Source organism: Lutjanus erythropterus, chromosome 7, assembly GCF_056507025.1.
Source record: "Lutjanus erythropterus isolate fLutEry1 chromosome 7, fLutEry1.hap2, whole genome shotgun sequence".
NCBI classification, from domain to species: domain Eukaryota; kingdom Metazoa; phylum Chordata; class Actinopteri; order Lutjaniformes; family Lutjanidae; genus Lutjanus; species Lutjanus erythropterus.
The window spans coordinates 16,271,132-16,295,727 of record NC_139323.1 but is presented as its reverse complement, the minus strand read 5'-3'; the positions used below and the strand labels follow the sequence as shown (position 1 = coordinate 16,295,727).

General features: G+C 39.1%; 3 protein-coding genes and 1 non-coding gene across 6 annotated transcripts in view; all 4 read right to left on the bottom strand.

Moving 5' to 3' along the window:
• The window catches only part of unc13a (unc-13 homolog A (C. elegans)), a 63,674-nt gene extending 59,603 nt beyond the window's left edge, over positions 1-4,071 (bottom strand). The window contains exon 1 of the mRNA XM_084722934.1: positions 3,734-4,071. Within this exon, the coding sequence (XP_084579060.1) occupies positions 3,734-3,755 (22 nt within the window). The 5' untranslated portion in view covers positions 3,756-4,071. The remainder of the gene's footprint in view (positions 1-3,733) is intronic.
• A 1,863-nt stretch (positions 4,072-5,934) lies between these two features.
• Positions 5,935-10,713, bottom strand: hmg20b (high mobility group 20B). 3 transcript variants are annotated; one of them, XM_084722930.1, is made up of 9 exons: positions 10,558-10,709; positions 10,087-10,188; positions 9,069-9,269; positions 8,342-8,462; positions 7,823-7,875; positions 7,666-7,732; positions 7,229-7,444; positions 6,793-6,925; positions 5,935-6,557 (listed from the first exon to the last, which is right to left on the bottom strand). In XM_084722930.1, the coding sequence occupies exons 1-9, from the start codon at positions 10,630-10,632 to the stop codon at positions 6,545-6,547; spliced, it is 981 nt and encodes a 326-aa protein (XP_084579056.1). In that variant the 5' UTR covers positions 10,633-10,709; the 3' UTR covers positions 5,935-6,544. The 3 variants fall into 3 exon arrangements, with proteins under 3 accessions (XP_084579056.1, XP_084579057.1, XP_084579058.1); XM_084722931.1 differs by having other exon boundaries at positions 10,087-10,268; positions 10,558-10,645; XM_084722932.1 differs by lacking the exon at positions 5,935-6,557 and having other exon boundaries at positions 6,789-6,925; positions 10,558-10,713.
• Positions 10,714-13,557: 2,844 nt separating this feature from the next.
• LOC146323806 (elongation factor 2b-like) lies at positions 13,558-22,718 on the bottom strand. Its single transcript, XM_084722929.1, has 13 exons — positions 22,582-22,718; positions 20,988-21,202; positions 19,582-19,763; positions 18,961-19,172; positions 18,224-18,402; positions 17,931-18,036; positions 17,391-17,643; positions 17,025-17,220; positions 16,286-16,652; positions 15,771-16,124; positions 15,450-15,632; positions 15,068-15,200; positions 13,558-13,925 (listed from the first exon to the last, which is right to left on the bottom strand). Exons 1-13 carry the CDS (start codon positions 22,582-22,584, stop codon positions 13,732-13,734), a joined length of 2,577 nt encoding a protein of 858 aa, XP_084579055.1. The 5' UTR covers positions 22,585-22,718; the 3' UTR covers positions 13,558-13,731.
• On the bottom strand, positions 17,731-17,798 carry LOC146323807 (small nucleolar RNA SNORD37). The gene has a single exon (XR_014771244.1). It is a non-coding gene; the product is annotated as a small nucleolar RNA SNORD37 (small nucleolar RNA).
• Positions 22,719-24,596: the final 1,878 nt, after the last annotated feature.

The window sequence follows — 24,596 nt, the reverse complement described above, 5'->3', positions numbered from 1 at the left end:
AAATATTACAGTAGAACAGTTCTAGGATAAAAGAAATATTGTTTTGCTACTTATAATGTAATAGTATACTTATAAGTGATTTATCCAAACTCATTTTTGTTCTTTTTTCACTGAAAGTCATACCAAGTCTTTAAAATACTATAAATAATGACAGTTTTGTTTTGTTTTTTAACATTTGAGACAACTGGTGTTAACTGTACCATGTCTCTACATGATATATAAATAAAAGGTATGTTACTTTAAATAAAACATGTTCACCATCACCACAGATAAACAGACAGATTCCAAAGGGTATTAATGTAATAGCTGACAGCTAATCAATTAATTGTTACAACTTTAATACACAGTATAAACTCTTTGGGTTCCAAGAATATATGTAACCATGTAATCATTAACCACGCAATATGAATATGAATGCTACATTATATCTGCTGTGGTGTATTTATTTCCATTACAACAAAATTGCTACTTGTTCCCAATTATCTCACACTTCCAATAACCCTCATTATTACAATAATGCAGCAGTGTGTTTGAAATGGTAATAAGTTGCAGAACTAGCCAAGGACGGGTTGGTGCAAAAATATATTCACTTCTTATGTTGGACTTTCTGACTTCTTTTACACAAACTCTTCCCTAATGATGTGAATTCATATGTAAATAGTCCTAAAGAGCGTTTGGATGGTGCTTTAATGAAAGAAGGTGACACTAATGAGGACGTCTCTCAGGGTTTGCTCTGTTCTAAAGTTATAAAGCATGAATTGGCACCTCACTACAGGAGGTGACAGTGAGAGGCTGGTTGCCAGATCTGAATACGCTTATTCAGCTTCTGTGGCACCGGCGATAATTTCAAAGGCTACATCTAACATCACGAGACGTGCACGTAGAGTATACACACACATCTCTGATGCCACATCATTGCTACTGCAATGTTTATCAGCCGAACTCGTGTTAGCATGCAGCTCTAGGTAAACAGCCACTCACATTATCCTATTCATTCTTTTCACAGCCGCCATGAAAAAAATATGATATCAATATAAACCTAGCTGCAGGCCTATAACAGAGTGTGTAGAAACTAATGAGAAAATGCCAGCAGAGACCTAAAATACCATTGGGGTTGCTATGCCAACAAATCTTCAGGACATAAAGGGACCACCAACGAGCCAGAATCTCAATCCTGACATCTGTGCAATCAGCTCTAGCACTGGTGTCAACAGTATAGCAGCCTCTTCACGAACACTACAAGCCTGCTCCAAGCTCTCTGAACAAGAAGCTGGAGGGAATCACTTCTCCATCTTTCCTTCACCACTTCCCGATACCTCAGGCACCAGATTTACCAAGTATCTCAGAGTGGGAAATGAGCCCAAACTCGCCCAAAAGTCTCAGAGTGCACGGTGCAAACTTGTTCCTAATTTAAAAGTTGTTATTAACTATTGCAGCTTTAGAAACACACACCAGTTTATTGAGGATTTAAGGGAGCTGCAGATGTGTTCAAATCTGTTTTAAGAGTAATAAATCATTTTTTTCTACATCAAATTACTGTCTCTTCATAAGCCTGTCAGTTTTCGAGGGCGTTGAATGAATGCTCTAACAACATGAATTTCATTTTAAGGTTCTGAGTGTGAAAAACCTTAAAAAAATATTCTAAAAGGGGAGAATTTTAGTCCTTATGACACTTTAAGGACAATTCCAAGGAGAGTAATGAATGACAGAATTCATGTGTGGAAAAGGAATGCTTTAAAGGAATAGTTCAGCTTTTTTGAAATGGGGTTGTACGAGGTTCTCATCTGTAGTCAGTCCATTTCCTACAGTACATGGCGATTAACACGCCCCAAGTTTGGAGTACCAGTGTAGGATACTGAGCAATGTACTGTTGCGGACAGGAAGCATTAGCAAAATGTATTTCAGTCACGTAAAAAAGGAACCGCCGTTACACAGATCAAATATTGCTAATCTCTAAAGCCACCGGACTCCTTTGGCAAAATCAGTAATTTTTACCTGACAGAACATGGGAGTTGCTGGACTACCACTGCCTCAACTTGTTATTTAGTTTGTCTTATTGTGTGACTTCGGTAAATCTGGGCTATTCATTTAAACACAGATAATACACAACACAAACAAATTAATTGATCAAGGCATCGGTAGACAAGCAACTTCAGTATTCTATGGGCTAAAATTATTAAAGTCTGAGTCTGGTGAGTTTGGAAAGAGTGATATCTGGCTTATATAACGGTCGTTTCCTGTCAGAAAAAGCTGTCTGAAGGAAAGGTAGAGTTGTGAAAATATTCTGAATAAATATATATATATTACACCTAAACTGATATATTTTCTTTACTTGAACCTTGAAACGACTGCTGCCTTCGTCCAAAGTAGTTCACTGCTTAGTTTCCTACTCCTGCTGCTTCTCCAAACTGGGGGCATGTAGACCACCATACTGTAAGTAATAAACTGACTAGGGATAAGTACCTCATACAACACCACTTTAAAAAATCTGGACTATCCCTTTAACTTTTTTAAATTTACAGAAGTGGGATCTGGGGATGACCAGAAGTTCCTGAAAAGGTTACAGGAGATCCCCAGGATATCAGTATTTCACTTTCAAGACATTTGCGCAATTTACACAGCGACTTTCCTGGACAGGAAAAGATGTGCAATTCAATTTAAATCATATCTGACAGGAAAAGACTCAGATTCAGGTCTTCAGTCTTTCAGGAGAGCTCTAACTTCATTTATCAAAACCAACGTAACTTATGATATTAGATATGACATATACCACATTGGCCTGCAAATGTCCAATTATTGCACTGACTGGGTGACTGACTGACTTCTTCATAAAAAAATAATATATATAATAATAATAACACCATCAATGACTAACTGAAGGATGATCTCTCACCAACAGTTATAAAGTACAACGTGAGGAGTTCGGGCGTGTTTATACAGTAGAAACCCAGTTTGGACCACCACTGAGAAATCTTGAATTATTCAGGGGCAGAACAGGCTGTGGTTGTCATTACAGACTCCAATCAATTGCAAAAAAAAAAAAAAAAAAAAAAAAAAACATAATTCAAGAACGCTGCAACCAATCACGTGGTTTCAAGAAATATCCTACTGTACAGAAACCCGGTAGGCTGCCTACAGCACACGCCTTTTTTTTTTTTTTTACTCCGCGCAATTACGCATGAGATCTGATGAAATATCTGCACTGGAGAAAATTTGTAATCAAAATGCTATCTGCTTTTTGACACGGAACATAAAACACCCCACGCTCTTGTTCCACCGGCACAAACTGGGAGCGGATTATATCTTGTTTTACTATGTTTGACAGCGCCTGCCAGAAAGCATACACCTACTCCATAAATCGATCCGGTTGTAGCGATGCCAGGTTTTGTCAAATGAACCCTGGGTGACAGAACCAAGACAGCAGGAGGGAAATATTTCAGGGCGCATAACAGCCAAAAGAGACATCAGGGATTAGAAATATGCAAAAATGCCTTATTAATGGGATTTGCATTGAACTGACATTTAACAGACCCATTTTAACAACATTCCTGTGCAAGATGGCTATTCCAAAATACTGATGTCTAGATGGGTCGTTATCCTCGCAGATAAACCCCCAAAAAAGCTGTAAAGACCAGACTTGGGGCTATTAAAGCCACTCACACTACAGCAGGTCGAGGAAATGGGGAGCAAGTCGTGCCAAGACGTGTATTATTAGTTTTTTTTTTCCTCTTACCTCCAACACACAGCAATGACATTTCTTATGCGCGCCTTTAGTCCAGGGTCCAGCTTCTTCACCAGCTTCCGTTAATTGCGCTAATCTGTGCAAATACACTGAGCCTGGGAGGGTAAGGCTGGGGCTGGAGATGGGGAAGCCCGCCGTCGCCAGCAGAGACAGGGGCCTGGCAGCGGCTCGGTACGCCAAAAATAAAAATCTTCACACTTCCAGAGTGAACGCCGGCGTCGCAGTCCTCCCTTGTCTTCTTCAGCGGCGTTTGGTTTATATTGGACTCTTTTTCGCCCCCTTTCTCTCTCTCAGCTCTCCGCTCCCCAACACACAGCCATCTTGTTCAGCTTCAGCACCACCGCGGCTGTGGACAGCTCCTGGCAGTGACGTCAGAGCCGTGGTGGTGTGGATGGGCTGGATGAGGGGGGGTGGAGATGCTCAAACTCCTGATTATTAGCCTCTCCCTACATTTCTTTAACGTATTTCTCCAGAATATCTTATGAAGTCATCAACTGGTATTCAGATAGTACCACAGAATCAACATTGATAATTTGAGTTAATCAATATTACCCAGCCCGACTTTTAAGGAAACACGTGAAATCTAAAGGAGTGAGTCAGTTTTAGGACGTTCATCTTCATATACAGTGACAGCAAGAGTGTCAGTTATAAGGTAGGGAATAATGATTTTGCAAAAATATCTAATCGCAGTTATTTTGGCTGATGATTTGCCATATTAGAGGGAATGATCATTTTTACATCATCACTCATATTTTCATTTTAAAACACTGAAATGATTATTGGGTGATGGCTGCAGAGACCTGTATCAAACAAAGATCTTTACATAAATCTGTAGAATATGATATGTAGGCAGGGACATCTCTGCAGCACAATATTCGTGTAATAGTATTGTGTCAACTGTATTCTGACGCACATTTTGCCTTCAACAGATATTGTGGGTCCCATGATTTGAGAATTCGATAAAAATTCAGTTATTGTTCGGCCCTACCTTTTACTATGTCTCTTCAGTAGAATTTCAACCAGAAAGCACGGTTTCTTTTTTTTTTTTTTTTTTTTTTTTTAAACAAGTCACACTATTCAAGCCAGGTGGTCTCAATGAGATGCTCCTGGGCAACTTCACTTGGTGACATACCAACTTTACAAACAATAATCATATGGTATCATCGCTCACTGGATTGCATGCACAAAAACTTCAGGAGTTTAAGATTTTAACACTTCAGGGTGATACAGGGAATTTCCTGTAAGAAGGCAATTATGACACATGAATGATTTAAATGTTAAGTGATCGTTGACTGGAAGTTTACAGAACGCAGAGAAAGCAAAATAGATCATTTGTGCTTTGGTATGACTCAGAACTTCATTGGGAAAATATGAGGCAGCCTCAGTTGTGGTAAACCGTGTTGCATATTCACCACAGGTCACATCATCTCCATCATTCCAATTTCAAAAACCATCAACAACTTGGCTGATTGGTCCAGGAATCAAGACTTTTGCCAGTGTGGACCAACAGCTCCCCCTGTGGGATAACAAAATCCACTACATCTTCACATTCTCCCCATTTGGCTTCAGTTCACCAAGATCACACAAAAGCATACACAATTCAGCAGTAATAACAATATTTAAAAAACACCTGCTTAATATTGTATGGATTAACCTCATACTACCAAACCGCACTGACCCGTCAAGGCTTCAACTCCTCTGAAGTTGTTCTGTGGCATCTGACACCACAACATTAGTAGCAGATCATTTAAGTCCTGTAAAATGTGATCATGATCACATTTGAAGCCAAGTCAACACCTTGTTAAGACCAGGCCACCATCTTCCACCGCTCCACAGTCCAGTTCTGACATTCACATGCCCACCGTGGGTGCTTCTGGTGGTGAGAACAGGTCAACATGGGCACTCTGGCTGGCCTAAAGCTCTTTCAGCATTTGTGCTACTGTGTCTCTCCTGTGGGATTAGGCTAACCTTTGCTCCTAACAACTTTCGTTAGTCACCTTATCTGTCAGTGGTTTTAATGTTGTGGCTGATCAGTGTGTTTTGCCCGTTACCTCTGATGGTATCTAGCATGACATATTTGAGAGGGGAAAATGGGTCGTTATGTGCTTTGATTTAAACTTGAGATGGGGCTTTTTAAATAATTTGATGTGTTTCATAACTCTTTCAAAAAATTCAAAATTGCACACATTCACTTTTTGTTGGAAACATTTTCAGCATTGTTTAATGAATATTTCAGATGATACAAATATACTTCACAAATATATAATATTCTGGCAACATGAGAAACTGCTTGTCCATTTAACAACCTGTCATTATCAATGTAAATTCAAACATGTATACCCCAACATTTATTTTCACTCTTTCCAGTCTTTTTTCTTTTTTTCATGCACTCTAAATAACACTACATACACCTTCCCCAACGATAAAATGCCAAATGGCATTTATTGTAAACTAACAATTAGGCTTGTCTTATTGGACAGGTCATGGGCCTGTAGCAACTGTTGATCCTATACAATAAGGTTATGGTAGATCCAAGTTTACTTTAGCAATTTGTAAAAACCCTGCACAGCCGCACAGATTTACACTCACAAAAACTCCATGTGCATGATTACACATATTCATAGAGAAGAGGCATGTAGAGATGCACTGTGTGTGGTCTTTTGAAGTGTTTGTACCCTTGCCTTTGCTATCCTTGAGATATCCACGTGGTCTGTTGAACGGCACTGACTTGACTGAATACTGCCGAGTCTGTCGTGTGTCCCCTCTGGTGCAGGAATGAAATGGTCTCCAGCTGGTGCCTTCTCATAACTTCTCACTGGCAATAAATTTAAGTATGAAGTTAGAAAAAAACAAAAAATAAAAAAAAAAGAACTTGAGAATAAACAAATGAAATGGCAAATGATGTTGGAGTAATGTGGATGATTTTCCCTTTAACATCATGCTATGATGGAGAAAAGAGCAGAGCTGAGAGCATTAACACATCTGATGATAGCTCCTGATCTTTTTTTAAATCTTTTTTTCACCAGGTTGTGGTATTTATTTTTGGTTACCTGTCCACATGAGAGAGGACTTCGCAAAGCTGAGTCAGCAGGGCACGATGCTTGTGTGGGTTTCCTTCCAGCACTCCGCTAAGACGACTCAGGTATGAATCCAGGTTCCCAAGAGATGCCGTCTCACCTGTTCCTGCTCAGAAAAGACAGAGAATTTTTGTCACACATCCTCTCAAAGTGAAATATGAAATTTCAGCACTGATATGGCAATCAAATTCTTAAGAGAGTTATATAGTTAGATCTTAGGAGTATTAATGAAAATGGACTGTTATTACAGCCAGATATTGAAGACTCAAGTGGACTGGTCCTTTAACAATGCTTACATTATCAATGCATTAATACTGTCAGACTAAAAAAAATAAATCTAACATGATGGTAATAGATTTATCTAGCATCTGCCTGTCTTCCTTCTTGCATTTCTCCTCTGACTGCTGACCTGGCAGGGGAACTGATGACAGACTGTTGACCAACGTGTGCTTAATGGCCAGCAGGTGTTGGTGAAGAGCCTGGGTTCGTTTCTCGTCCAGCCCCAGTTCTGCCTCCAGGCGCTCTTTAGCGTTGTACATGTCCTTAATGTGCCGCTGAAGCACGGCGTTCTGCTCCTCAAATTCAATGTTGGCCTTCCGAAGCCGTCGCAACTCAGCTTCTCGAGCTGAAACCACAAAGAGAGAGAGAGGAAAAAAAAGGATTTGTTGAGAGTAAAACATTGTCTTACATGAACTGTTTAATGTTAGATTGAGCTTATTTTTCCGTGTCAGATCTGTTAAAATGTCTTATCAGCTAATAAAGTGAACACGCTATTTTGTCTTAGCTTTAGTACCCCACCATGTTCAACTCAAAGTAATTATTCCCTGTTTTTAGTTCCGTTGTTACCTTTGTTCTGATCGAGGAACTCCTCTGTAAAGATCGGGATGTCAAATCTGCTTGAGAGGTCAGAGACCTAAAGGACATCATCAGACAACTTAGCGGTTTGAAATTTGAAAATGATATTACAGAATATACAGCGACAAGAGACGGATGTATCATGTACCCTTGATAAAGATGACTCTGAGCTCGTACTGATGATCACAGACGGAGTGTCCTCTGAAAGAGAAAAATGTTCATATTATGTGGAACACAGTAATTCCAATAACAAATACGCTGCATCTTTATATTTGCCCTGATGATGTGGTGGTTATTCTGAAGAGCAAATGCACAAGCAGTAATGAGTTTTGTATGGCTTGACTCGATTTTTTAAAAAATTCCATTCGAGATTGTACTTGGTACTTTACTTGATAACGCCTCCATCATAGTTCAAAGCAAGCTGAGCCAAAACTTAATAGTGGTGTCGAAAGACTGCAGACCACTGACTGGACACACAACACGGGACATCCTGCACAAAGTAAACTGACTGACTGCTGGAATAGTGTTGCCATGATGATTAGCTCTGCCTATGCTAACGCAGTACTATCTGCAGTCTAAAAGGAAGTAGAAGTGCCAAAGTTGAGTCAAGCTGTACTATGTAATGGAAATACAGTGATATATTATGTGAGTAGAGCTCAGTTGTCACCTCTCTTGATCCTTTTGTCTTGTATCTTAGCACTGGTGACCTGATAGGCCTCAGTCTGCTGATATTCCTTCAGTTCCTGGGCATACTGCATCTTCTCCCGTTCCGCTTCATCCAGGTAGCGCTGTAAGTGCACAAAAACATGTTTTTGGTTTTTTTTTTGCAAATAGGTCATGCTACAAATTTCATCAGAATATTGTTTTGCCATCATACACACTCCACTACCATTGTGCTAAAAAAAATACCACTAATAAGATATTCAGAGACAACAACAACAACAGGATTTGATATCTGCAGCATGTGCTTTCATTATGGAAACCAGTCCAACTGGCCCAGTAATAAAGCAGCATTAAATATGCACCACTCCCAGTAATGTGTGGTACTGAATATACCACACCATATACTATATGGGGTAAGCAGTATATTTTTGGCATCATTTGGCAAAAGTTCCACAACAACCTTTAAGTATAATGTATACCAAGTGGTCTGAGAGAAAACTTGACTTCTGCTCCTCCTCTTGGCTTTGTTTTCAGGTTTAAAAAAAAAGTCTCACCCAGGACGGGAGACTCTGGCCAATCACATGTCAGTAAGACAGTTGATTACCGAGTCTCATTCCCAAAGCGTTGGTAATTTGATGACCTGGGACTAGACTCAACAATCAACTGTCTTTCACCAGAATCCCTTACTCCTTTAAACAATATATGTAACCAGCAAAAACCTGAATACCTACCTGTTTGTCATTCTGGGCTAATCGTGTCCACTCTGCTCCAAGTCTCTTGGTGATTTCTGGGAAAGGTAAGTCAGGGTATCGGGCCCGCATATGTTCTCGCCGTTCATTCAGGAAGCGGACATATCCTGTCACCGGTGCCTTGGGACCATTTGGTAGCACCTTCTTTCTTTTCTTTCCTTTTGGCCAGCCTCTCTTCTTTGGCTGCAGAGAGAGAACAACACTCTCATGAAGGCAGGGGCTGCTCACTGCTGTGCCACTCCTCCTTGCTCAGTAGAAAACTATCATAACTTCATACTAGGGTTGCAACAATTATTTTTAATGTCAATTAATGTGCTGATTATTGTCTGTATTAACCATTTTCTCAGTAACATGCCAGCAAATACGCAACCTGAAAAATGTATTGTTTTGTCTGACCAGAAGAAATTAAATTTACCATCATAGAAGAGCAGCTTATATTCATTTTTATTATATATTCAATATTGAGATGGAGCAAGAATTTTTGGGGAGTGTTTTTGTTTCAAAAAATAACTTTTAATAAGTAATATAAATCCCATTTACCTCATGTTGAGCTAATTGTTCCATTTTGTTCCTCTACTACATACACTAACACAACAACTTTATATTTTAGGTATCTTTCAAACTGTTTTAACAAGGAGTTATTTTTTACTTTATGCTCATTTAGGAGTTTATTAACAGAATATTGCCATTGAAGAGCATATATGTTCTGCCAACCCACCCTGTATAAATGAATAGAAAAATATTTTTCTAATACTCTGTCCCCTGCAGTAACATTATAATCTTTATGACGGTTGGATTTATTGTAGGACTGTTGTATTCATGGCAGTTTCTTTTAGCTATATAATAAAATGGGTGTATAGTTTCCTCTGGTAATAATGACTCCTTAAACAAATTAAACCCTTGGTTGCAAAACATGTCAGCCTTATTCCTCCAACTAAGAAGGCTAATTTAAAGCGAGTTACAAATCCTGTTGGTTCTGTTCAGATGCAGCGGTACCCACCTCTTCTTGTGGTTGATCTGCTGAATGTGAAGGTCTGGGCTGCTGTGAAGCATCACTGTGCTCTTGTTTGATCCCTCCCATGGTCTCCGTCTGTGTAACTGACTGTGTAGGTGTGAAAATTTGTTTTAGTGAACGACGGCTATACTGTGGGAAGATGTCTATGCAGAATACCATCGAAGAAGTTGTAATAAAAGATGTGAAGCAATAGCAGATTTCATCATTATGTTCCCAGCAGAGCAGCCGCTTCTAAGGCTAACCTGAGTGCTAGCAGTTCAGTTCGGCTAACTGTTCGCACTGTGCAGTTCTCACACACAACGCAGACAGATATCACAAACTGCTCACTCTTCACAAGAAAAAAGCGAAATACGGGAAAATGTTCATTCACGCATTCCATACGGTTGATTCACGTATGATAGTGGCAGTTTTATATAATTATTTCTACTTTTTTTAAATAAACGTCTTCCTACTCACCCGATAATGAGTCCCCGGCCAAACAGGAAGAGGACTGTGCCTGTCATCTGATTGGTCGGCAGAAAGAGTCCTCATTGGTTGGCTGGATATCACCCTAACCCCCGTTTTTCTTTTCTATTATTCACGTATTTAAGTCATTTGTATTTTATTTTACTATTTGTTTTACAGTGCTCCCATAAGGCTATACATATTATGTTATTACTGTAAGGTAGATAAGATAAAATGTGTTATGTTGTTGAGTTTTTCATATCACGTAAATGTTTGATAAAGTTCAATTAAACGGCACGATCTATACTTTAAAAATTCAGTTTACTCATGTCTCAATAGATTTTACTGTAGTCCCTTGCTCAGCAGCTCAATTTATTTAATTTTTTAAATTAAATTAATTTCTGTTATGTTTTATATTATAAATAAAATCTATGTTCATTTAATTCTATTTATCAACCCTATCTGTTCTGTTATCTGTTCGACAATTGCATCAACTACATTGCTGTTTACATAAAGGACTATTTGAATGTATCCTGTGCAATATATTCCTAGGCCATGTGACTCCTTTCTGAAGAGAAATATTTGATTAATCTGATCAAAGTTGGTATGTCTTTGTTCTTCGTTGGTAAAAAAAAAAGAAAAAGAAAAAAAAAAGAAAGAAAAGTTCCTGTCTGAGTTTTTACTTTGAAAATCATCACCGGAAGTGGTATTTTGCCATTATGTCGCCCTGAGTAAAACAAAGTATTTCATCATAATGTTTCCTCCACTTTCAGCGAGAATCAAATCGGTTCTTTATCCTCTTTTGAAGACAGTAATAACTCGGCCTCTAAAGTCTAAATTCTATCGAGACAAAAACTATGTTAAAATAATGTAATGTTAATCATTTCTGGCAAAATCTATATTTTCATTGCTGTCAATATTGATGAGGGCAAGGACTCCCAAATAGCGTTAGTTTATGGCTGAAGGCCCACTACTGTGCTTTCGTGAGGTGTCTTTAAACAATACTATGGCAGGAAAAAAAACTTTGAATAAAGTAGTAATAATCTGATTTTAAACAGCATAAACACTATAGAATATGTTTAATAAACATATAGATACAATTAAAAAAAGGTTTCATTTTTAAACCTATTTCTTTTAATAATAACAACATTACTGACAACAACAACAACAACAATAATAATAATAATAATAAGAATTTTTCTTCATCTTCCTTCCAGTTTGTCATAGCCCTCTACCCCCCAGCAGCCCTTGCCTGTCTCCCACTTTGAAAATCATGGTCCTGGGATATGGTGAAATTCCATACCCATTCATGTAAATGTACAAGTATAAAGTCATGATTGCCCTCACCAAGAAATTCAAGCAATTAATTTATTCAGTTCAACACTGAAACAAAAAGCGATCAAAAACTGTAACAGCTTGTAATATGTTAAAATCTTGTATAAATCCTTTTTTCCCATTTATCCCCCTAGCGAAAAATAGTTTTTAATTTTCTTTTACATTTTATTCTTTCTTGTGCTCCCTGCTGTTACCAAATTTTGTGCATGTCATTTTCTTACAAGAAATAAAGGTGAAAACCCCTTTTGTTCTGTTACTCTCTCTCTCTCGCATCTACAAGGAAAAGTTAAGTACTCTACATGTGGATGTCCAGTTGGTATTGATGGTAAATACAATCAAATGACGCCTCAGCGTGTACTGACCAAGCTGAATTCGCCTGCTGACGGAGCTGTGCAGCAGTACTTTCACGTACCAGAATGCATTGCGGGTGAGCTTGTGACTGCCACACCGCCCCGCCGTGTTATCACTACTCTTCCTTTAGTATTACTTTATCGGCCAGAACAGCGTTAGGTGACAAAAACATTTATCTAACATGCCCCTTGGCTACCCACTGAGGTTTTTATTACTTTAATGGACTACATCTACCATCAGCACTGACCGGATGTCCACATAATGTGCTAAAATGTTCAATTTAACAGTCCTTCCACATCTTACATTAGTTTCCTCTTGCAATTTTCGCTCATCGTTTATCCGGTTTGGTGGAACACTAGTGGTCAAAATGATTTAAATAAGCTTCATCATGGAAAACATGGTATATATATATATATATATATATATATATATATATATATATATATATATATATATATATATATATATATATATATGTATGTATGTACACACACACCTCTCAGGTGGGTAAGTGATTCAGGACCAGATTGAGTCTCATTTCCTGACTGTCATAAAATCCAGTCTGGGTTGGTGACTCAGACCAAATCACTGAGTCAATCCAACCCAGAGTTGATATTTGACTACCTGTTAAGACTTGTTCCAGAATTGCTTATTCCTACTTGGAGAGATGGATCTAAAAACCGTTTTACTCTGTTGATCATGAACTCTTGTATTCAAGCACCACAAATAAGTTGACAAATAAAAGTGCTTTTTATTCAGAAAAAAATGTTGCTCCCGTTTGCATGAAGCCCGTTTGTTCACAGGCCAGTCTCACCCTCTTCAGTATGGCTGCAACAAAGTAACAGCAACAAGCCAAGGTAGCATCTACTTATCTGTGGTATAGACTACACATTTTCACAACTGGAGAATTTAAGGATCACCATAGGTCTTTGACAATACTATCACAACATCTACACCATTTCCACATAATTTGTCAAAGCCATAGGGAGCCACACTATACAACAACTGAGTGTCCACAAAATTCATGACACCCAAGGCTGTAAACTGAGCCACAATTTTGGTTTGTTCTGGGCTGCTGTAGAAACTTGGCAGACTCTGGAAGCAGATCATCTCCAATATTAAGAGTTCATTCTGAGGTAAACATTCATAAGTGATTACAAACTGATAAAAACATACTTCTGGTTATATTCCATTTTTGCCATATACTGCCAATAAATTCCTGTTAATCTTACACACTGGAGTTTTAAGCAGCAGTGGGGTGAAAAAAAGAAATCAGCCTACACATGATCATCCTCATACAAAAAAGAAAAAACAGACTGAACAAACTAAGTTTTTATTTTCCTTTATTTATCGTTTACAATTTTTGTAGTTGTTTATTCTGTCAATCCTTTTGGCAAACATTAGTGCTCACTGTGTTCTGTACAGTCCGGTCCCACAATGTAGGCTTATATTTGTCGGGAAGGGAGGAATGAGGCAAAAACCAAGTGGGGTCCCAGGCTTTTACAATTTGTCCAGGTAGTTGTCCAAGGCTGGGACACCTTCCTTGAGACCCTTACGTTTGCGTGTCTCAGTCACGACTACACCGGGCTTGCTTGCAGCGTCCAGGGGGTCGCCGGGGAGAATCTGCCAGTGGTCAAACACACACTGTGGGAAGGCCTGGCCACCAGTGTTCGAACGAAGGTCAGCTGTGAAACCTGGAAATGGACAGAGCAAAGCATGTCAATACCTTCTTGTCAAACCTCTATTACATTATGGACAGAAGCGTTCGAAGGAGCAATTAACAGCAGTTACAAATGTGGAAGTGAATGTTCTTCCTTTGGTAAAGCCAGGGGCTTTCAATATCACATTGTAGCTAAAATGACTCTCTCTGGGTTGTTAATGTGGCTGTAAACAAATGTACAGCAGATACATGACAAGCTTAAAATCCTACAGGCCATAATTTGCCTATTAGTCATAATATTCCTATGCCATAAAGTTATTTTCTCCTCCACTACTGCCACTTATTTTACAAACAGTGTAACTCTTCAGATAAAAGGAAAACTGCACTCCACACATTGTTTCCTCCACTGTAACATGTTTAAGAAATAAAATGTGAAAGACAAATTGGTTTTATTTGTTCAATACAAAGTACTTCCACAGCCAACTCACTGAATTTGCTGAATCACAATGTTGCTGGTGGTGAAAATTACCTTATACTGCCAAATGTATCTTCAGCTAAGGTAGCTACATACATATTTTAGGGCCCAACCAACAATAATCAAATTGAAGTTTAGAATCCAAAATGCTACATACAATGCTAGCAATAGAAAAATGAACAATCTGCATTATGTTGTTTAAGAAATATCCAAAACATATCCCCTGCAATGGGCCAATATTGGCTGACCAATATATCAACCTGGCTCTGACCTGTTGCATTAAAACACCCATTTTGGGTTTCAATACCATGACTTCCATGTTTGCTACTGGTCCTTGTAAAACTCAAGACCAGCTTCTATAACTCAACTGTAATCACAGCAACAAAAGACCATTTAAAAATGATTAGAGTGCATATTAAGACAGCTGAAAGTACAGGACTATAACACCTGGAATAACCTGAATAAAAATTGTACATCTGACTGCACAACTGTGAGAATGACATAAGCAGCATGTGTAAATAACTGCAGCCTGGTACGAAAATTTTAAACAGACATTTCCTGCACCCAATCTACTGGTGAAATAATGACAGACAAAAATGCCTGTTTAATGAAGAATCAAAAATGTTGGCAAATTTAAGATCAGATGGGAAAAAATTAAGCCTGGCTGCCATGATCAGAATATTTCTTGAAAGAGAACTTACCAAATGACTCCATGACAGGCAAGTAGGCCTTGGTCACACGCATGGGTGTTCCCATGACACTGACTTCCTCAAACACATGACCACGCCTCCTGGTCAGCACACCATAGATTCCACCCACTGCACTGGCAGGACACTGAAAAGTAGACAGGCAATATTGTCATACACTCAAATTTGTGAAAAGACAGGCAAGTCAACAATTCTGGTGAATATTTGTTGTTTGCTTGTAACACTGAAGTTGCCACTGCACCCTGCCAAACTTGACCATTTTTTAAAAAGGTAAACAAGAATTATTCATAGGACTTACAGGTAGTCAGATACTGTACATCAGGTATCAGGTAACTGGAAGAAACAAGATACAGCCTACATCTCCAGTGACACTTACCTGAATCTCCACCAGGTAGACAGGCTCCATCAGTTTGGGCTCAGCTGTGAGCTCGCAAGCATACAGAGCTCTGCGAGCTGTGGGAATAATCTGACCACCACCACGGTGAATGGCATCTGTATGCAGGGTCACATCGTGGATGTCGAAGCGAATGGCACGCATGTTCTCCTCACAGAGGACACCCTAAAGACAAATTAAGACAACTGTAGATTAAATAAATGTATCCACAATAATACAATAAGCTAATAAGATTCAATCAGAACTCGAGTGTTTTAGCAAGTGCAATGAATACTGAATTTTTTTATACATGGGCCCTCTTACCTCCTTGACAGCCCACTGGAAGCCAGCCACAACACTATCCTTGATCTCATTAAGGTACTGCACTCCCTTGGTCACATCCACCAACAGGTTAGGGCCAGTTCCATCAGGCCCGAAGCACCAGATCTTTCTGGCCTCGGTGACATCCCATTCGAACTTATCAGCGAGGTAACGGGCACGGGCCTTCATTTCCTGACGAGCGGTGACCTCACCCTTCTCAATGTCCTCTGCCAGGCCATCTTCGAAGGGACGGGCCTTCATGAACAGACGGTTGTGCTTGTTGGGTGACTTTGACAGACACATGATGCTTGATTCTGCAGCGACCGTCTCTCTGTAGGACACCACTGGATCAGATTTCTAAAAGGAAAAAATAAGTTTAAATTTCAACAATATTCATCCTTAGGAAAAAATATTAAAATGACAAATTTCACCGTTTTTCATGTCATTTTTTATGGATCTTAAGTGAAAATGGTTATTACTGAGAAACTCAAGTTTACTCAATTTTTGCTTTTAATCACCTTGAGTGGAATGCAAGCATGATCCTCCTCCAGATCCTTCAGACAGATCTCCAAATGCAGCTCTCCAGCACCAGCAACGATATGTTCTCCAGACTCCTCAATGATACACTGCACCATAGGATCAGACTTGGACAGACGCTTCAGACCCTCCACCAGCTTGGGCAGATCGGCAGGGTTTTTGGCCTCCACAGCGACTCTCACCACAGGGCTGACACTGAATTTCATCACTCTCATGTTGTGGGCGTGGTCATAGGTGGTGATTGTTCCGGTCTTGACGAGGAACTGGTCCACTCCAACCAGACCCACGATGTTGCCGCATGGCACATCTTCAATGGGCTCAACATAACGACCCATCATCAAAATGGTCCTGGAAAACAGCAACATGCAAAGTTAGATGTGACCAATAAAAGATCTTTCGACTTAAGACAACTGAGTGACAAAATGCATCACTTCATTCAGGGGTTTTCAAAGTTGGAGGCAGGCACATAAATTTAAGTAAATTATTTAGTAAAAAAGCTGGCCTAGAGACTTTTTATAATCTATTATTTGTTAAGTTATGTAAAACCGTAATATTCGGCAAGTCTATGGGATCAAATTGATCATATGGGCATCCGGGAATTTCACAAAACTAAGCAAGTAAACTTAATGTGAGGGGGGAGGCTTTGTGTGAGGGGAAGCACACAGGCTGACTTTGAAAACTCTGGGATTATTGATCAACAAGCTAGATGTCGAAACTAACCTCTGAATCGGCTTCAAGTAGAGGTCGTCCTTCTTTCCGGGGACATAGTTTGGTCCCATAATGCGCACTTTCAGGCCAGTGGAGACAGAACCAGAGAACACACGACCGAATGCATAGAAGCGACCCTTGTCACTGGTGGGGACCATCTTGGAGATGTACACCATCAAAGGACCTTTGGGGTCACAGTTCTTGATACCTGATGAAATATAAATATTGGTCTTAGTTTTGAGTCCCAGAACAACAACAACTACATATGCAAGCTACATCCACCCCTCCCATGTCTCATGAGTGATTACTGAAAATATGTATATGCTGTTTATTTTTTTCCCTCTGCATGAGCAAAACTATAATAAACAAGCTTCATACCCATGGCAGCCTCATCATCTCCAGGTCCTTCATAGAGCAGCTCGCAGCGGTACTTCTGGGCAGTGACAGGGGATGGCAGGTGGATGGTGATCATCTGCAGAAGAGCTTCTCCAGCAGGCAGCCAGCGACGCATCACAGCCTTCAACAGAGGCTTACCCTCCTTGTCCTTGTCCTCAGTATCCAACTTGATTTCCAGCTTCTGGATCAGTTTGGCAGTTTCCTCCTTCTTGAAGTTCATGATGGCATCAAACACCTAAAAGGAAGTTAATTTGAATTAGTAGATTGCAATTTACCATGACCAAACCAAGGATGTGAGAGTAAACCACTGTTTCTGTGCCCTGCTCAGACTGAAGATTATCATCACTAGTAACTCAGGTCAAAGTGAAGAATTTTTAGGTCATCACTTGCAGGCACAATATTTTAGCACACAACATTTACTCCGACACAGAATTACCCAATTACAAAATATACAACTTGAATGTTTGTTTTCTAAATGCACTGTACTTCAACTATATCTAAATATCATCTGAGTCGTGTTACCTTGAAGATGGGATCCAGGATAAGAGCAACAAAGGTGCGGGGGTACTTGGTGCCATCAGGTCCAGTTGCAGTCTTGAGAAACTTTCCAGCAGACATGTCAAAGTACCTTGAGTAAGACAAAAGGTTTAATGATTAACCAATCAGAGATACCACAACAACAGTAACAGACTCATTCTGTCAGATTAAAAAGAAAAAATCCCATGTCCCAATGTCTGACATATCCCTCTGTTATCTAGCCATTTGACAATTACACAAGTTTTCATTTGGTAAATGAAACACTGTTTGAGACTCACCTGTCACCCCACAGCTTCTTCATCATGTCTTCTACCTTCTTGCAGTGCTCAGCTGGTGTCATCTGAGTGTTGCCCTTGGCAGCAAACTTGGCTGCGTACATCTCAGCAAACTGCTTCAGGGTGAAAGCCCAGCCGTGGAGCCCAGAGCCAAAGCCAACAGTACCGATGACTGGATCGACCTGGAAGAAGTGATGATACCGCATCAAGGCATGAGTGCAATTTAAGCAATTATTCAGTAAATGTTTAATTTAGTTATGCTGACATTTGATAATGATTTTACTTCGGACTTAAATATTCCTATTGTGTCTCAGTTCAGGGGCTGGAACCATCTAACTTATCATAGAGGTGACCCAAATGTATTGTCCCCGAGCCAAGCTGAATCACCAGTAGACCTAGGATCAATTTTGCCACCCACATTTGCAACTCAACCTTTTAATTTCAAAGGAGTCTTTTTAAATTAGAAATGGTGGCTATTTTGACTATTTCAGAGTGGTGCAATCCATAAAGTGAGAACAGGGAGTGAATTACTTTCTTGTAAATATACTGGGCAGAAACTTGGCCAAGGGTTAGGGTTAGAACGTCATTTTCACTTAAGGATGACACAAAGTGACAAGATGAACAGTAGTGCTCAAGAAAACCATCAATTTGATCAACGTCTCCCTGAAAAGGTGCATCAAAGCTACCATACCAGGCTATAGGGTTTCACTTAAAATGAAAATGTAAAGTCACCCGCTCACCTGGAGGTTTCCCATAGGTCCATTCTCATCTTCTCCGTAAGTGGAGATGATGACGTTGACTGACTCAACAATACGCTGGAAAGTCTGGTAAAGGTCTTCAGGTTCAAGCTGCAACTCCAGCAAGGCACGGTCCATCTTGTTCATCATCAGGACTGGCCTGATACGCTCACCAATGGCCTGACGGAGCACGGTCTCTGTCTGCACACAGACACCTGGCAGGGATACATAATGAGGCCATTTAACCCACAGGAAAACAAGGCAGTGAGTCAATTCAACACAAGCACTAGAATGATACACAATATGAAGAACACTTTTAATTTTTCACTTGGGAGGTCAGCATGCTAGGTTTTCCAGCAGCACTTGCCTATTTTAATGTAAACAAACTTAAAAGAAAAAAATTGTTCAAGTTCTACACAAACTGCCAATGGTCCAAAATTAGCACATATTTTGTATTTGTCTTAGTATGCCTATCTAAGACAAAAACAAAGGAATCATGGAATCAAACTGACCCACATTTACAACATAGTGAATGTGATGAGCTTTTATATGCATATGATAAAAAGGTTGATACTGGCACTGTAGGCAGTGGTGATTCCAAGGATTGTTCAACCATGTCCTTACCAGACACGCAGTCCACTACAACCAGGGCTCCATCAGTGACACGGAGAGCAGCAGTCACTTCAGAGGAGAAGTCAACGTGTCCCGGAGAATCAATGAGGTTGATCAAGAAGCCAGCGCCATCCTTGGACTGCTTAATGAAGGCCAAGTCATTTTCACTCAGCTCGTAGAAGAGGGAGATGGCGCTGCAAGCCAGAACAACTTGTTAGACAAAGTCTGATGTCAACTCTTAACAATTAATGTCAACAAATGTGTACTTTTAAACAGAAAAATCAAAACACATTTTAAAAATATATAACATTGATATGCTTCTCCAGAGACAATGCTCAAAATCAATGTAGATGTGAAAATGGTTAACCCCAAAAATGCAATGCATTATATTCCATAATGCATTTAACTGTATTTGCTTGAAATATGTTCAGTGTAATGTAACGTTACTATCAGATTTTACTCAGGTGTGATGAGCAAACTTATTATATTCAAAGTGGTAACATTGACTTTTCAGTGAAAACAATGCTTTTTAGGTCAGTTTGATAAAAGGGATAACATGTTTAGCGGGACAGAAAGCCAGCAGAAAAGTAAGCCATTACAGAGGTAGTCAAAAGAGGGATGTCCATGTTGAGTTTATGGTAAATACATGTGGCAAATAAATAAGAGCACGATTTCTATAGCACCTGTGCTACAACACTAACTATTATAGTTGGAGTGATAGCAAAAATCAGAAATGCAGCATTTAAATGTCTTTCTCAGTATTGTTTCACAAATAATTTCCAGTCACCTCAGAGCGCCAACTCCAGGAATGCCATTTATGCATTGATTGATATTGTCTACTCTGCGCTACCTCATGAGATACCACTGACAAACTCTAAGGCAGACTTTATGGTAGTATCTACTGACATCCCCTGACAATGGGATACACCTCACACAAACAAAGTTTCACAAGTCTGTTGATTGGTTTTACACATCAGAAATGTACATCAGAACAGAAAAGCATTATTATAAAATAAACTGCATGGCTTGCAAATAACAAGCATGATGTAATCATGTTGCAGTAAATGCAAAACTTACAGGTGATGTGAAAAAGCAACGATATATTTCTGCATAAGCTGCAATTTTCAGCCAAGTGTGTTTTGACGCATTGAAAGCACTGAAATAAATTGAGGCCATTGAGGATTAAAGCAATCAACACTGTGTTATACACAAAACGCCACAGTAGCCAACAGTGCCATAGTTGACTATAGCTGTCACACTTGCTAAACCAAGACAGTGGAGCTGCTTCATGAAAGGGCTATGTGTTGACACATTTTTTGAGAATGACTGAGCAAGTGCTACAAGAGTTAATGTTAATCATCTACTTGCTACCAAATGTCAGCAGTACAAATGCAGGTAGGAACATGTAAAATACTCACGTAGATTTGATGGTAATGCAACGTTCCTGTTCATCTTTTCGTGTGTCTGTGAAACGGGTCTCTCCAGCACGTGCTGAGGCAATGATGCCAGCCTTAGACACAAGCGAGTCTGTCAAGGTTGACTTTCCATGGTCTACGTGCGCAATCACGGACATATTACGGATGTTGGCCTTCTTGTCCATGATGGCACGGATCTGGTCGACGGTAAAGTTCACCTGAGGATACAAAATCATATTAGAATATTCACCAACAAAGGAAACAAAACATGCACACAGAAAAAGGTTATCCTGTAGCTGCATCTCTACTCATTTTGCAAACTTAAAGCTACTGGTGTAGATGATTCTGTATACTACTGCTGCAGTCTTTATGCACATCTTTTATGAATGAAGTAGGGCTGCAAATATGGTGCGTGTCCCTTAAATGACAAGTGAACACATTAACAGTCAGTCATTAAGATACATGACACACATCATCTCAGTTCAAGTTTACTTACTTAGTTAAGTTTAATTGCTTTCACACAAATATTTCCTATGGATAATTGTGTAAATTCAACTGTTGAGTCAATTTCTTCTTAATGGGTTGAATTTTCTCGTTTATATCTTACTGTTTACATGCTTGCTTTTATTGACGTTTCTACTATTGTGTATCCGTTTCACTGCTATGACACAGTAAAATTCAACGTTGTGAAGGTTGTCTTATCACCAACTTAACTGCACCTGCAGTGTATCGAAATTTGCTGCTGACGCAAGACAAACTGCTCAGCACTTCCACCAGGGCGTTGGGGCTCCGCCATCAGCATCATCACATAAGTGACGTTAGCGTTATCCATTACACCGTTTCATCTACGAAATTATTTATTACAACTCCGTGCGGGTGTATCAATATTGCCACTGGATACCTATATTGACGAAGTTGACAATATGCTCAAAGATTCATTAATAAAAGCAGCTTTAACTGAGCAACACCCGGCAAAATATGTCGGCACGAATAGGCCACGTGTACAGACTTTGACACTATGCTAAATGCTAATATCAGCTTGAGAGCTAAACTAGCCGGCCAGGCCGGGGACGCGAAATGCCGGTAAATTATACCTCTATACCGTTACAACGTCAAACACGTTGCCAATCAAACCACAGACAACACGTTTAAAACACAGAAGTCCCTTACAGCTATATCCATATGGACAATAGCAAAGATGATCATTTTACAAGAGCGAAGTTAACGTCGGGGCAAAAAGCCGCCACAATAAAAGTTAGCCGACAACGCCAACACCGCAGTGTCGCTCAACGTTAGCCATTTCAGCATTTAGAAGAGAGTCGGCCGGGATATTACCGCTCACACCTGTCATACATGTTCTGACTCTGGTAAGTGAGCAAATAACAAAGCAAAACAATTCAGAAGCGACTTTCTACAATCTCAGCAGGACTAACAGTACAGATGACAGGCTGGCTGCCATTTTGATCAAAGCACAGCCCAGACAGGACTCATATAAGCATCAGCAAATATGTTCATGCGAAATCAATAATATCAACGTTGGGGACACCATATGTGTCTGAAAATCCATTTGTTATTCTGAGAAACTTGATAAACTCACCATTTTGACGGATGGTTTCGGATTCGCTTATAGGCGAAAAGAGACAGGAAATTTTACACTGCCCACCTCACGAGGGCATAGGCAGGGAAGAGGCCGCTGACGTCAGAAAAAAGGGCTTTATAAGGCGTGCGTCAGTCCTGTGCGTCCTCACGTACCAGTGTACGCCTGGATCACGTGGTTCGCTGCTTCTGACTACAAAGCAGGTTTACTGGTCGACAGTCAAAGCTACATCACCATGCCTCTGAGTTACTGATCATTGTTACCACGCCAGCCATTATAAATCATCATCATCATCATCATCATCATCATTATCATCATCATCATCATAAAAGACGAATATTGTATGTATTGTAATGTTAATTACTCTTTCTATCATCCTGACTATGGACTTGTACAATAGTGAACATAAGGCTAATTATCAAAACAATTTGTAGATTCATTACTGATAATGGCTACAATAGCTTTCAACATGTGCTATTGTACTATTATTTATTATTATTTATTATTCAGACAATGAATTATAACAGATAAATATTGACAGATCAAAGCATGTAATTTATTTATTTATTTATTTTTTTGACAAAATGCTCAATAAAAAACACCTATACTTTTTTGTACCTGATACCAGGCAAAAATAAATGATCATTAGAAGCATTGGTTTTCTTTTGTAATAGTGATGTCAGTTAGATTTTGTAAGATAAGATAAGATAAACTTTATTGATCCTACACCAGGGAAATTCATTCTTCTGATCAGAGCTATGAAATATTAAATCATCTCTCATCTTTAGTCACTATATCTCATGTGTGCATAAACTACAGATTAAATGAACTTCTTCTTAATACAAAAATGAGACATCATGAGTTAAAATCTTTTGATTTTATCGGCCATGAGAAGGAGGTAGTTTAAAAAAATCCATATTGTGCATCCATTATATATACGATGTATATATTTAGAATTTATTCTTAATATTATTAATTTATTTTGTATCATTAAGTCCATCAGGAAAGGGAGGCAATGGCTCACCTTGCAGTCAAACTAAATTCTTCTCAATTTGCAACAGATTGGTCTTAGTTTCAAACACCAAGGACATAAAAAGTTTTTTTTTTTCTAATTTATGTAGGCTATAAGCATATTCTGTTATGCCAAAATTCACTAAAATGCCTGATTTTTATTTTCTGCAGCAGTCAGTAGCCTCTGAACACATCAGCAGCAATGATATTTAATTTTTGGAATGATTCAAGTTGTAGCCTATGTTAGAAATAAAAAAAATGTGGCACAAATGTTTCTCCTTTGACATAATAAATAAAAAAATACCTCGAACCATGAATTTCCACATAAGTGTCATGGAAAATAACAGTATCAGTAAAGAAAATGCCAGTACACTTCACACGGTTGTCCCACTTTATCCATATTGTTTAGACTCTGGATCATCTCTGCCACCCAGCAGTGCATAAACATGTTAATAGTTGGCCAGCTTTTACCAGCTGCATCATAAAAATGATGCTTAGTGCATCAATACTTATAATCCTGTTCGCTATACTGTATTATTCTGGAGTGAGAAATTCAACATAATGAATACTTTAAGTACTTTAAGTAGGCCTGCGGTTTGATGCTAAAACTGTGAATTTAGAGTTCTGAGTACTTCATCCACCACAGCAAAATGTTGCCATTTAATGGCAGCATGTAAAGAATAAGCAGAAAAGCTGATTTGGTTTTGGTTTTGGTTTTTCATTTGGTATGAATCATTAAACACAGTTGTAGTCCAACAGCTTACAATAAATCAAACAGGTCAGGGATTACGCTTGTATCAAGCGTCATTTTTGATCAGTTACTGCACCTGCTCTGTAATTAATCCTTGCAGTGGGAAAAGGGCAAACAAAAATAAAATGACAATGTTACTACATAAAATCTGATATTATCTCACACATGATGTATTAGGATAAAATAATCACTAAGGAATAATAATGCTGCATTCTAAAAGAAAACTCTAGCCTGGCTTAGATCTGCCATGTCA